Genomic DNA, 15,196 nt, shown 5'->3' on the forward strand with positions numbered 1-15,196 from the left:
ATGAGAGTAAAAAACTACATAGTCATGTGAGATATGAAAAGTGGACCTGAAATGAGGACAAGAGAAGGACGTTGCAGAAATGAGGCCATGTAAGCCTCCAGAAGAATGCGTAAGGCAATAAAAAAAGAATTAGCAGATAAAGGTAAAGAAATAATCATTTATATTATCAGGAAAATGATAGAAGAAGGTAAAAGACTCATTTACTGAAAATAAGTGGGGTTAGGGTTAGATAATAGGCTAAATTCCTTACCTCAAAATTGAGAAATGAAGAGGAATGATCAAGTTAAAAAGATGTGCCTCTGTTGTCAGGTTAGAGCATGCTATGAAGGCCTAACCAAGCTGCGACCAGGTTTACATTAACATTTCCCCAGGTGAACAGATAGTGGAGCTCAGCTGCAACACTTTTATACTGATAATTACTTTGGGTTTTATGAATTCTGAATTGAGCTAATTATTCAACTTGACAATATGCTTTGTTTTTAATTCTGACCTGAAAAATATTTTGTTTGTTAGTTTAGAAAAATAGAAAGAAAACAATCAGGGTGTCACAGCAGTCATCTTTACTGAATACAGTGCCATGGAAGAATTTATTAGACTGTAGTTCATTTTATAAAATCAAAATTGAAATTAAATGAGTTTGTGCTGCTTATCAAAAGTAAAAAATATACTCAAGTTTTTAAGTCATATAACTATACTCTATGTCTAACAAAGGCTCAAAATCACCTTTAGAAGGTGACTAATGAGGGAGCAAGGTGAGTGCATGATAAATTTTATCACAGCTAATCATCTTTATATTATGCAGTTGGCTGGGGAACAGACCAGGGAATTGGTGGATTCGGAGAAGAGCCAGGAATTAAATCTCAGCTAATGAACCTTATTCGATCTGTGAGAACTGTGATGAGAGGTAAGAAGAAAAACTAGTGGAACACTCTTAATTTTGTGGTTTGATTTAAGTAGCAAAACTTCCAAGTGTGAATGCCATTTTTGTAGTGGGAACTTTTTTTCTATAATATTTAACTTGGCTTTACTGCTTAAAAGTTACTAGTTTCTTTCCTAGCTTGCCTCTTATTTCTATCTAAGCCACTTGATGCAGATGGAATGCTCAATGATGTTATATTTGTATGCTACCTGTATGTCATCTCTCAGAGTTGAAAGACAATGGTGTTCTTGCCTTTTAGAAATTCTTTTGCTTCTAAGTAGAAAAGTCATCTAGAGTCCTGTAAGACTTACAAGAGAAAAATACAGGCCCCATATCTGCTATTTTTATTAGAAAATATTTTAGAGCAACTCAGGAATTCAAAACCTTTTATTTGAAACCATTAAAATTAGGGTCTCTTTCTATCTCTCTCTCTCTGTTAGCTGCTTTCATCACAGCTTTGGGTAGAATGATAAGTTTGATTCTTAATTTAGTGATGAAGCTACAGAATCTTCTTTGCACTGTATTTCTAATGTCAGTTGTCACTGGCAGCCATGTGGGTCTACTTCCGCCTGGGTCCAGTATGCGTCTGTGTTCCCAGAGCTGCACCAGCACTATCCACAGATGACTTTGTACTGATCTTGTACCAGTGTGACCCTTATCCCCAGTCACACAAGCCCACTTTACAATAAGTTTCGGATTTTATGATCCAATGCATTTTTGAATGTTACTTTGTTATAAGGATTTGCAACGTGATTCTGATGACATACTGTATTTCCATCCTTCCTGGATGCTAGTAACTATGTCTTCGTTTTTTTCTGATTTGTTTAATAATAAAAAACTTGTTTTTTTTTTCTTTGCAGTGCCATTGATAATAGTAAACTCAATTGCAATTGTATTACTTTTACTATTTGGGTGAAGATCAATGGGGGAAATGGAGACTCAGGAGAAGAGCTGCCAGCAGAAGTTATTACTTCAGTCTTTATTGGAATATACGTATCTTAGCTGGCTGACCTTGGACTTGACAAAAATGTAAACCTGCCAATAAAACCAGAGTCCCTATTTATCTGATTTTTTTAAATGTTGCACTTATAGTTTTATTGCAAAAAGATCAGATCATCAGAGGCCAGATTGGAGTACATTTGATTGCTGACTGCTGATAAAAGTTCATGCTATGGTAAAGATTGTTAAAAGGGTACAGGATTGTCACTTCTGTGTTTTTAGAGGTTTCTTTCTTTGACTTCTCAGGGATGAATTTTTTTTTCAAAGTTCCTTGTGACTTATCTATGATGTGAGAATGATTATTCTCCTAGATAAAATTTAAAGGATTTTTAAAATATAAAATGTTAGATAGGAAATTTGGACTATTTTATTTTGAACTCTTTGGTTAAATATTTTATCTGTATACTGTCTCAGCTGTGAAAAATTCAAATTCATAGTAACTATTGAAGAGCAATACTCTGATTTCTGGGAGAATTCTAATTTTGTAAGTCGGTTAGTCACATGATGATTGTGTTTTTAAGTCTTAAGTTCTTTTCATGCGTTTGTTATTTTATTAATCGGCCTGAGTGATGAGACCAGGTCAGTATCTACATATTTCCATAGGTAAAAAAAAATCCGTATAGAAAAGTCTATGCCCTTTTTAACAATGATGACTTATTTTTTAAAATCAGCATAAATAGCAGCCTGCAGGAGCAATCCTAAACAATCACCATTAAACCATACTACGTAAGAAGACTTTGTTGTGAAGCATTTACCTCCCCAAATTATCACATTTCCGTTTCTTGGAGTAGCACGTTAAGGGGTGTGATTTGTAATTCTTCATTCTGTCAGTCAGTAGAGCATTCATGGTGGATAAATTGTCTTTTGTTTTTTTATGTCTTAGACCATCCCATATTTGCTTATCCCATAATACTGTTTTATGCAGAAAGATTAAAACAATGTAAATGGTTTTTCTGGGAAGTATTAGTTATAATATTTTAAAGGGGGTGGAATGGAATCTTTGTCTGTAGGAGAACTTTATTTGTAAATAAAGTTCAATTTCCAAGTCAAACACTTGTTTTTGTACTTCAGTATGTAACCTGTCAATCTCATTTTGTGTGCAACACTTTTATATGTTCTTTACTGTAAAATCATTGAGCACAGATTTAATGAAAGTAAACATTCACATTCCTTTTTTTTTTTTCTTCGATGAATTAACAGAATTGCTGACATAATCAGGAAGACTCGTGAGCAATTTTGATTCTATGACTTAAGTTACTTCTAAAACTTCGGAGCAGGTATTGGATGCCTATTGGCCATGCCTGAGCTGGAGATGGAAGAGCGGAAGATCTCTGAGCAGGGGGACCTTGCAGCTGAACCAAAGAAATGTACCAGGGATCCTAAGTTGATTACTTGGCTCATGGGAGTAACTAACGTATTTGGCACTTAAAGGCCATGTTCTTTTGGCCTTAGAAGGATCTGACACACAAGTTCAAGTTTAAGCTGCTGAACAGATTCAAAAGTAGCAGTTAATTGAGGGCACTCCTGTTTCTCCACAGGCAGTGAGCCATATAGAATTTTAAAAAGAAAGAAAAGAGAGACCTTGGCCTGATACCATTTTCATTAAGACCTTACAACACACCTTTATATTCATTAATTGTCAGAATACTGTCCAAGTTCACACTCCAATGGAGAGCAGTCATAGCAGGGCAGGATCAGAGTTTTCTGTAGCAAAGTGGTTCTGAGGAAAGTGCAGCATAGACATCAAAATATTTCATCTCTAAAGGACTCTTACACAGTTCTAGCTTTACTGTGCCTGAAGACAGGTCTGTAAGCTTTCACAGGTTAACCCTGGTTTATCCAGAGAAGTTGCAATTCAGTAATGATAGCATCTTGTTTTAGTAGACAGTAACTTAAGTGCCTGCCTGCCTGCCAATATCTTCCCCCTTAGCCATTATCAGGATTAACAATTTGTGATTATTCTGGACTTCAAATATCTGTGGTGTTAATGGTCCTGTGTATTCTGACCCTGTGTCTATATGCCTGTGACCTGTGGTGAAGGCTTTTGGCTGTAGTGTGTACATACTCAAATTCATACCCTAGTCCTTAATCAATTACAGTGGTTTTCAAACTTTGATTGTTAACAGCAGAACTGGATTTTCAAAAGAATAATCACATAAAAGTGTAATCGTCCGATATCTAAAACAGAGGGGAGCAGGACCATATATCAGTTGAAGCGGGAATGGGACCCATAGGCCCACTGTTCAGCCTCCACCTCACTCTTAACAAGCTTCCTAAGGCACTTCCACGAAACCCTAAGCTTTCAAAAACATGGTTACGAAGTATCTTTTTTAAAAAAATCCTTGCTTTAGGTAGAGTAGGCATGGTGATCTGTGCTCTATAGATATTTGCAATCACTTGTGTGTATATGTGTGTGTACTCGTGAAATGACCTGAGACAAAGCAATACATCTGAGTAAAATAGGAGGCAGGATATTGCTAGTATGCTAGCCAGAACCTTTTATCATATGACTTAAATAAACTTCTTAAGACCTCAGTTGTTTTTGGTTCCTTCCTCTGTAAAATTGGTCAATAACTGTTTTAGAACAGAAGTCTGCTCCAGATTATATATATATATATATATATATATATATATATATATATATATATATATATATATATATAATTTCCAGGTCACTGACCTTTGATCCTAGGTCAAAGAGATGTTCTTCTGAAGTAAAATGTTTTTGGTGAAATAAATTACTTTCTTACTGACTTACAGCTTCAAAGTTATTACCAATAATAAAATTTTGATACCAACCAAAATGGACATCTTTTTTGCTAAAATTTTCCTTGGCCCCTGATTGGCCATTAGATATCAGATATAGTGAAAACATCTGTGCAAGGACCTGGGACACATAGTGGGCCGTGTCCACCGATACTAATGATCAAGGTAAGTTATGGAATTCTACTCTTTTTGTTTTAGTTCTGATACTGTTTTCTTTACATCTCCGCTCCTCCTCTGTGTTCTTTATCCCATCTTTTTCTTTCTCAAGTTCTCCTTTTGAGGTCCCATCCCATCTTTACTCATCTTGCCCTTTGGCAGGCAAAGCCATTTGAGTCTTTTGGTAAGGAGGAAGCCATTAGTCATGTTCCATTATTCCACATCACACTGAATGACACCATACTACCCAATTGCCCAAACCTGGAACCTAATAATTATCTTGATGCCTTCCTCTCCCTTACCCTTAATCTAATTTACCAACAGTTTCTCTTACCTCCTAAAGATTTCTTAAATTTGTTTTGTTTGCTTTGTTTCCACACTTTTTAGTTTAAGCATCTCTCTGTGGCCCTTCAATAGATTCTTATCTGGTCTCACACACATTTTGGCTCCTCTCCCATCTGTTCTCCATATTGCAGCCAGAGTAAGCATTTAGAAAAATGCATGTCTTAATATTACCCACCTTCAGTGGTGTTTTAATCTGGTCAAAGACAGCTCCTAATTCTGAAGGGGAAACTAGGATCAGTTTCCATTTCCTTCAACCAAGTAGGCCCTCAAACAGAAAACTTAGACTTAGTAAATATAAGACTAAAACAACCTCCAGACCCAGTGAGGAGGAAAAGCAAAGGGTCCCTAGTCCAGGGAACAGAAAGTGTTATAGCTTACAACATGGCTGACTGCAGCAGTGGGCAGAGGGGACGTTGGTGTTCTAGCAGTAAATGAGTCCCCAGTCAAGGGCAGATCAGCAGTTTTGTCAAGGGGTTCCATAGGTGTAAACTAGAGCCTGTATTCTATTATGTCAGACTGCTCCTGAAGGCTTTTCATTTAGTAATTTTCATATAGAGTGCATAGGATGACCGACTCTGCACTCAAGGGGTTTAATTTATTTGGATCAAAGGGAGACAAGTGGAGACTCCCAGCATGTGTGTGGGAAGGGAGCAGTGAGGGAGGTGGTTCTATGTATCCCAAGATATTGCTCCCCTAGGGATAATCAGCAAGACCTGTGGTAGCTGTCCTTCAGAGAGGCAGAGTAGGAAACTTGACAGCGTAAAGTTTTGTAATAGCTGATGCAAGAAAAGAGGGACATTGCTGCCAGTGGTAGTGGTTAATAAAAGACAGCAATAAGTGCCAGATGCTATTCAAGTAGTAAAGCGGGAAATGACTTCAGAGATTGGGTGTTTCAAGGGAAGTATCAAGGAGATGACTTCTGAGATAGCCCTCGAGAATGGGTGAGAAGTGTAAGGGAGAACAAACCTGACTCCATATTGGATCTGTTCCTTTAATCTTTAATCTGTGTGCTCTGTTGTCTGTTCTTAGTTACGGTGACTCTGCACCTTTGTAAGGGAATGTTGCCCATAGCCTGAAATACAGCCCATTCTCAAGGCTCTGCTTCCCAGGCTTGCCCTTTAAAGCAGGGGTCCTGGTCCTCGGCCTTTCAGGGAGCAGGCTGCACAGCGGGAGGTGAGTGGCGGGCGGGCGAGCGAGCGAAGCTTCATCTGCCACTCCCCATCACGTGCACTACAGCCTGAACCAGTCCTCCGCCACCCTGTCGGTGGAAAAACTGTCTTCCACGAAACCGGGTCCCTGGTGCCAAAAAGGTTGGGGACCGCTGCTTTAAAGGTGTCATACTTTTCATTCCTGTAGAGATAAAAAGTTGCAGAACAGAGGATACATCTGTTTTCTTGGCGGTTGACAGGAATATGGTGACCTGACTTAAGTGGACAGCTAAAAGAACAAAGGATTATCACATCCCCTCTGGGGTCTGGCTGGCACCAAAAAGTCTGCAACAACCAGCCGCACCCCCTCTCCTTTCAGTGTAAAATAAGCCTTGAATTCCAACTCAGACGGGTCTTTGGGACACCAGTCCGCCACCTTCTCAGTCCGCTGGCTTTCCAAATAAAGTCACTGTTCCTTGCCCCAACACCTCTTTTTGCCCTGTTGTGAGGACTGGAAAACAAGTGGTGGAGTGAGCAAGGGTGGCGGCAAAGAAAGGTAATAATACTTGGTCTGACAACACTGCAGTGGAATGAGAAACTGCTACTGAGCAAAGGCAGAAGTTTTTGTTTTTCCTGCTGCATCCAGGCCCAGTAGGCCCCGCCCTTGAGGGAGCAGGTCTCGATAATAACTTATAGCTCTGTTACACAGTGAGGAAGGAGCAGTATTAGACCGAATAGTTGGTCTTCAAAACCGGAAAGTAGCCCTGGACGGATGGGGCGGGGACATGTGCGGAGAGGCGGGACTTCCGGCACGGCCCGTGGCCCGGTTTCCGGCGTCCTCAGGCATCCGCTCTGGTGCTTTTTTCTCCGGCAAAGACACTGCGGAGCGGAGCTTCTGTGCTGACTTCTCTGCTAGCGGGGCGTTTGCCGTTGCTGAGGACGGCGTGCGGAGCCCGGTGAGGAGCCGCACTGGGACAGGCGAGCGCCCGCCTGTCTGGAGGTTGCATTTCTTTGTGAGCTGGCTGGGGACATACCGGTTGGGTTTCTAGGCCACCACCCTCCTGGGGCCCGGACCAACCGGGCGCTCTCTCCGTGAGGATTGCCCACCCCTCGCGGCCCTTGGCGCGGCGCCACTACGCGTGCGCGGCGCGGGGCGAGCCGCGTTTCCGCCAGGTCTCGCGTGCGCGGGGCGGATGGTGATTCTGGGGTGTTAGTCCTTGCCCCGAACGTGCCCCTGAACTGTATTTCGAAGCCGGCGTCCCTTCGGGTCAGTCTGGCGTTTGCCAGGTGCTGGAACTTGCGATGAGGGAGGGTGCGTGACCAGTCTTGAGGCCTCTTCCCACCCGGGAGAAGGAGGGGATCGCAATTGAGTTAGTGCTGAAAGAGCCTTCCTTGTTCGTGGAATCCTTCGAGTTATGGAGTCCGGGATTCATGAGTTTAGCTAATTAAAAACTCTTTATTGACCGATCAGTAGTACAGGGAGAAAGGCAACAGCTCTTTGACTCACAGGGCTCCACGGATGGAACAGAGTGAGGAGTGTACGAATGGAGCACGCTGGGGGGTCCTGGCCCGCCCAGCCTTGGGAGAAAAGGAGTTGGACTCAGGAAAGACGGAGGAAGTGATGTTTGTCTGAGACCCAGGGACTGAAGGAATTGGTCAGGGAAAGGGAGGATGTAGGCGACAGGGGTAGTAGAATTCAGGGAGCAAAAATGGTTTCAGACAAAAGTACAGCGAAGAGGGAGGTAATGTACAGGACTGGTGGGCGAATGCAGTGCTGTTGAACTTTGGTGCAGGAGTAGACACAAACGAGTTGGAGAGGTAAACCAGGCCTCTGGACACCAGTGTACATTGTTCATATTTTATCCTGGGTGCAGTGGGGAGTGACTGCATAATAACATTTGTTGAGTGCATGCAGTGTGGTTCCAGACTTTTTCACTGGAAGCATATGGGGAAGAAAAGAGAATTTGTACTCTCCAGGGGGTGAATATAAATATGTCCAGAGACATATTCAGAAGAGCCCCAACCTCCCAGGAGAAAATTTATATTGAAATCTTTTTTAAATATTTATGCACGTTCTTAATGATAAGCCACAGTATATCCTTATTTTGGTATAAAATGTTTTCTCATATCCTCAAATTATACTAATGCTTTAGGACTGTATCATATTTATCCTGTGATTTTTGTAGCCCTTGACACATCCATCATGTACCCCTCCGCCAGCACACACACACACACACACACACACACACACGCACACACCCAATCCGCATATATGACCTATAACCCAGCCTTTCTATGTGTGGAACACTGTTCACAATATATGTTTTACTTCCTTTAATCTTTCAATCAACCATTAGAGGTGTTATTTCTACTTTAGAAATGAAGGAGCTCAGGCTGAGAGGTGAAGAAAATTACCCACGTGCACACAGGTAGTGAATACAAATCCAGGCATGTACAACTCCTTAGTTCTTGTACTTAACCACTGCACTGTTGCATTTCATAAAATGGATTTGAAGCTAGAAATAGGGAGAAGAGTCGAAGCAGAGAGGACATTTAGGAAGTTGTTGAAATAGGCTAGATGAGAGATGATGATTTCAAAGCTAAGATAGTTTTAGTAGCAGTGAAGAGAAGTGAGTGGATTCAGGACTGTACAGGAGGCAGCACTGACATGATTTGATTTGGCCCTTGACTGGTTAGGAAGAAGGCTTGGGAGAGTGGTGGGTACATCTACATTGATGGTGCTGCCATTCACTCATAAGGATTGCAGGATGAAGAGCAGCTTAGAGGGTAACAAGGACTTGGATTGAGATGCCCCTGGAATATTCAAGGGGAGATGTCCTCTGAAGTATCTTGAAGAGTTCCTTTTGGGATGAGAGAGAATTTACTTTTCTTCTTTGCATTGAATATGTACCAATATCAATTGTTTATGACTTTCTAAAGTATATCCCACATAACTTGTTCAAGCCGTGCGAGATGGTGGGACGTGGACTCAATATAAACAAACATGGACCAGCTTTGAAGCCTTTTCAGTTTTCTGGGGTGATACTAATAGTTTACAATTACTAACCTGTAGTTCCGGTAACAAGTATTATAAAGATTTAGACAAGAAAAGAGATCATGGCAGAAGTGGTAAAGGCCTGTAGTGGGGCTAACTGAAGAAGTATTTTTTGAGGTTTGAGTGGTACACCTCAATTATGTTCTTATAGGCCTCAGTCACTCTCAGATAAGCTCTATAAGAGCATTTTAGAGTTTAAAAGATATGTTCTATGGAACTGATGAAAGCGCTTTGGTAATATTAAGTCTATGTGGACCCTTCAGTAAAGATTAGAATTATCAATATTTTTATGACCGTTTAGTGTTCTAGTTGGACAGTTTTTTCTTTTTTTGAACAGTACAATTCTTTTGTTGTTTTTCTAGTCTTGTTTATATTTTATTCTTTAATCACCTTTGGAGTTAACTTTTTCTTTTCTGGCCGGGCCACATGGCTTTCGGGATCTTAGTTTGCGGACCAGGGATCGAATCCAGGCCCCAGCAGTGAAAGCACCGAGTCCCAACAACTGGACCGCTAGGGAATTCCAAATGGAGTTAACATTTTTTAATTGAATATTAGGTGCCTCTCATAAAAGTTGGGTTTTGAGAGAAGGAATTTTAGGTTCTTTTGTATATAAAAGAGAATGCTTTGTCTACATTTTGCATAGCCTTACCTTTTGTGGTGCAATGTATTTTAAATTAAAGAATCCTTTGTCACACATCCAGATAGAGTTGCTAGCGACAGTCTAGTCTTTTGAGTAACTGTTTCCCCTCTCAGGCAGGTAATAGTTGATGCTATTGTTGATGTAATCCTCCATTTCAAGGTCATAGTAAAGATCAGAAATAGAATAACATATGAGGACTGTTATAAAAGAAAGGATTTTGCAGTGGAATCTTGATTAACCAGAGCTCTTAATATCTTTTTTTTTTTTTGCCTCTGCACTTTCCCCCCATCCCCCGGCAGATTCACTATAAAAAGCAAACAGAACCAGAGATATATTTTAAAATCAAAATACTTGATGAGGGTTATACTGATGTGTAATAATTGGACTAATTTAGTTTTTTATAAAATTAAATATATGAGAAATGACTGACTAAAACATAACAAGACTAATTTTTATTGTGAAATATGTCGTCTACACAAGAGTATGCAAAACATATGTAAGTTTTAAATAATTATAATAAAAAACACCTGTGCACTCACTGTCTAGGTCAAGAAGACCTTAGAGGCATCCCTGTGCTCCTCCTGGTTTGTATCTCCTCCCCATCGCCTGGAGGAATCACTGTCCTCACTCTTGTGTTAATCATTCCCTTGCTTCTCTTTCCAGTTTTATCACCTATGTGTGCTACAATAGGGAACCATATGGTATGTAGTCTTTTGTGACTTGATTCTTTCACTCTGTAGAAGATTTTGGAGGGTTACCTAGGATGATGTAACTGTAGTTCATTCATTTCCACTGCCTTTCGCATTCTGTGTATGAATATACCACAATTTATTTGTCCATTCTTCTGTTGATAGACATTTGTATTGTTTCCAGTTCTGGCTTTTACAAACAGTGCTGCTTTGGACATTTTTGTTTGTATTTAATGGTAGAGTATGAAAGACTCTCTCAAGGATATGATACCTGGGAGTGGAACTGCTGGGTTATAGAGCATAGTGATTCCAAACCAGTTTCCAAAATGATTGTACTGTTTTATTCTGTCACTAGCAGTATAAGGGAGTTACCTTTTTTTTTTTTTTAACATCTTTATTGGAGTATAATTGCTTTACAATGTTGTATTAGTTTCTGCTGTATAACAAAGTGAATCAGCTATACGTATACATATATCCCCATGTCCCCTCCCTCTTGCGCCTCCCTCCCACCCTCCCTATCCCACCCCTCTAGGTGGTCACAAAGCACCGAGCTGATCTCCCTGTGCTATGCAGCTGCTTCTCACTAGCCATCCATTTTACATTTGGTAGTGTATATATGTCCATGCCACTCTCACACTTCATCCCAGCTTCCCCTTCCTCTTCCCCTTCCCTGTATCCTCAAGTTCATTCTCTACGTCTGTGTCTTTATTCCTGTCCTGCCCCTAGGTTCTTCAGAACCTTTTTTTTTTTAATTTTTATTTATTTATTTTTGGCTGCATTGGGTCTTTGTTGCTGCATGGGGGCTTTCTCTAGTTGTGGCGAGCGGGGGCTACTCTTCATTGCGGTGCTTGGGCTTCTTATTGCGGTGGCTTCTCGTTGCAGAGCACAGGCTCTAGGTGCGTGGGCTCAGTAGTTGTGGCTTGCGGGCTCCAAAGCACCGGCTCAGTAGCTGTGGTGCACGGGCTTAGTTGCTCTGCGGCATATGGGATCTTCCCGGACCAGGGCTTGAACCCATGTCCCCTGCATTGGCAGGCGGATTCTTAACCACTGCGCCACCAGGGAAGCCCCAGAACCATTTTTTTTTTTTAGATACCATATATATGTGTTAGCATATGGTATTTGTTTTTCTTTTTCTGACTTACTTCATTTCACTCTGTATGACAGACTCTAGGTCCATCCACCTCACTACAAATAACTCAATTTCGTTTCTTTTTATGGCTGAGTAATATTCCATTGTGTATATGTGCCACGTCCTCTTTATCGGTTCATCTGTCGGTGGACACTTAGGCTGCTTCCTGGCTATTGTAAATAGAGCTGCAATGAATATTGTGGTACATGACTCTTTTTGAATTATGATTTTCTCAGGGTATATGCCCAGTAGTGGGATTGCTGGGTCATAGGGTAGTTCTATTTTTAGTTTTTTAAGGAACCTCCATACTGTTCTCCATAGTGGCTGTATCAATTTACATTCCCACCAGCAGTGCAAGAGGATTCCCTTTTCTCCACACCCTCTCCAGCATTTATTGTTTGTAGAATTTTTGATGATGGCCATTCTGACCGGTGTGAGGTGATACCTCATTGTGGTTTTGATTTGCATTTCTCTCATGATTAGTGATGTTGAGCATCCTTTCCTGTGTTTGTTCGCAATCTATATCTTCTTTGGAGAAATGTCTATTTAGGTCTTCTGCCCATTTTTGGATTGAGTTGTTTGTTTTTTTGATATTGAGCTGCAGGAGCTGCTTGTATATTTTGGAGATTAATCCTTTGTCAGTTGCTTCATTTGCAAATATTTTCTCCCAAGCAGAGGGTTGTCTTTTCATCTTGTTTATGGTTTCCTTTGCTGTGCAAAAGCTTTTAAGTTTCATTAGGTCCCATTTGTTTATTTTTGTTTTTATTTCCATTTCTCTAGGAGGTGGATCAAAAAGGGTCTTGCTGTGATTTATGTCATAGAGTGTTCTGCCTATGTTTTCCTCTAAGAGTTTGATAGTGTCTGGCCTTACATTTAGGTCTTTAATCCATTTTGAGTTTATTTTTGTGTATGGTGTTAGACAGTGTTCTGATTTCATTCTTTTACATGTAGCTCTCCAGTTTTCCCAGCACCACTTATTCAAGAGGCTAGGGAGTTGCTTTTGAAAACCTTTGATATTTTCTGACTTTTAAATTTTGCCTATCTTTTTTGTTGTAGTGATCTCATTCTGCTTTAAATTTGCATATCCTTGATTACCAGTGAGTTTTGAACATCTTCATTTGTTTATGTGCTCTTTTGTAAAGGATATGTTGATGGTTATTCATTTGTTTCAGATTTGTTCCTTTTTAAAGGATATATTGAGATCCTGTGCCATTTTTCTATTGGGTTGTTTGTCTTTTTCTTAATATTTACAGTTTATATTTCCTGGATTCTGATCCTTTCTCACATGTGTTGCAAATTTGTTTTTCACTCTGTATATTTCTACTCTTTCTCTCTTTACAGTACTTTTGAAATATCTGTCTTTTCCTTTATTCCTTTATGCTTTTTATATCATAAGAAAGCCATTCCTACCCTCAAATCATGAAGATACTCTCCTATCTAAAAGTTTTACAGTTTTGCCTTAAACATATAGTTGTTTAATCTTACTGGGGAAAAAATGTGTATGTGGTATGATATGGGAGTCCAATTCCATTTTTTTCTCCCATGGATGTCAATTGTTCTAGCACCATTTTTCTTTCTTCACTGATCTCAAACACTATCTCTGTCATATATCAAGTTTCCACACACTGGTTGAGGTAGGGGGTCGGGGGGTCCTTTTTTGGGTTCCCTATTCTGTTCCATTGACTTTGTCTCTTTATGTGCTAATACCATAACATCTTAGTTAATCACAAGACCTGATTAATTGTCTGGATATTAGGGAAAGCAAGGCTCCCATTTTCTTTCTCTTCAATCTTGGCTGAAGTGTCTTGGCTATTTGCACTGGTGTGTACGTTTTAGAATCAGCTTATCAAGTTCCACAAAACCCTTTTTGGGATATTGATTGGAATTGCTTTGAATCTGTTGATCATTAAAAGGGAAAACTGATATCTTTGTAGTATTGGGTCCTTTAATAGATCTATCTATATATTTGTCTTCTATGTGTCTTTCATTATAGTTTTATAATTTTGCCATAGAAGTGTTGACTTCTTTTGTTAGACTTTCCTGGTAACTACTGTAAGTGATATCTTTTTTTAAATTAGTTTTCTAATTATTTGTTTGTGACATAGCAATTTTTGTATATTAATTGCTGTACTTTTTTACTTTGTTAATCTGTTTTAGATTCTTGAATTTTTTGTATATACAGTCAAATCATCTATGAATAACAATAGTTTCGTGTCTTCTTTCCAATCTTTATACCTTCTTTTTCTTGCCTTACTGCACTAGCTAAGGTATCATTTGCAATGTTAAATAGAAGTGGTGAAGTGGTGAAAGTAACATCCTTGTGTTATTCACAGTGCTTTCAGTATATTACTAAAAAGTGATATCATAGTATAAAGTGTAAGTTACACACTGATAAATATCAGTATATTACTGATAAATCTAATGTTGGCTATATATAGGCTTTTTGTAGATACTCTCTTATCAACTTAAAGAACTTCCATGGCTCAATATAGTAATGATCTCAGTCTCCCAATATTGCTCTATAGATTCAGAATCCCAAAAGGGGGGTTTTGGTGTTTGTTTTGATGGAAAATAACAGGCATCAGCATGGATGAAACTCAGAAATACAATGTTGAGCAGAACATGAAAGTTGCAAAATTATGACTTCATTTTTATAAAGTTAAAAGACATTAAAGCTGTGTGACAGGTAAAAATATAAAGAAAAGCAAGAAAATGATTATCACAGAGTTCATTATGTTAATTACTTCTGGGAGGTAGGACAGGAATGTAATTGAAGGGGCTCATATAGGACCCTCAGCAGTATTGACAGTGTTCTAATCTTAAACTAGGGACTGGCTAAACACACAAGTTTCATTTTTTATATTACTATTATTATTAGGTATGAAAATGTCTTTCTTTTGCCTTCAGCCCATTTTTAAGAGAGATCTTTGTAAAATTTGTTTTCCTCCAAAAGTTGAAAATTTGTAAAAATATTGCAATGAAAACCATATACCTTTCACCAAAATTCACTAATTGTTAATATTTTGCTATATTTGTTTTATGTTTCTCTCATGCATTACACTTATTTGTCATGTCTTTTCACATTCCTTTAATTTAAAACAGTTCCCCAGCCCCTTCTTTGTCTTTTATGACATTGATATTTTTGAAAAGCTCAAGCTAGTTGTTTTATACAATTTGGAATTGTCTCATGTTTCCCTCATGATTGATTTGTGTTAAACATTTTTGGCAGAAATTCTACAAAGGCAGGACGACTACAGTGGTCTTCTCAGGAAGCACATAGTGTCAGTTTTTCCCATTATTAATGGTGTTACTTTGATCATTTGGTTAAGGGGGTATCTGGCTGTTTTCTC

General features: G+C 39.3%; 1 protein-coding gene across 1 annotated transcript in view; it reads left to right on the plus strand.

Moving 5' to 3' along the window:
- Positions 1 to 2,969, plus strand: part of IER3IP1 (immediate early response 3 interacting protein 1) — a 28,691-nt gene extending 25,722 nt beyond the window's left edge. Inside the window, exons 2-3 of the mRNA XM_082416676.1 lie at positions 803 to 904; positions 1,780 to 2,969. Of these exons, the coding sequence (XP_082272802.1) occupies positions 803 to 904; positions 1,780 to 1,835 (158 nt within the window). The 3' untranslated portion in view covers positions 1,836 to 2,969. The remainder of the gene's footprint in view (positions 1 to 802; positions 905 to 1,779) is intronic.
- The last annotated feature ends 12,227 nt before the right edge of the window (positions 2,970 to 15,196 follow it).

The sequence above is a fragment of the Balaenoptera physalus genome (genome assembly GCF_965194825.1).
Source record: "Balaenoptera physalus genome assembly, chromosome: 12".
Taxonomy (NCBI): domain Eukaryota; kingdom Metazoa; phylum Chordata; class Mammalia; order Artiodactyla; family Balaenopteridae; genus Balaenoptera; species Balaenoptera physalus.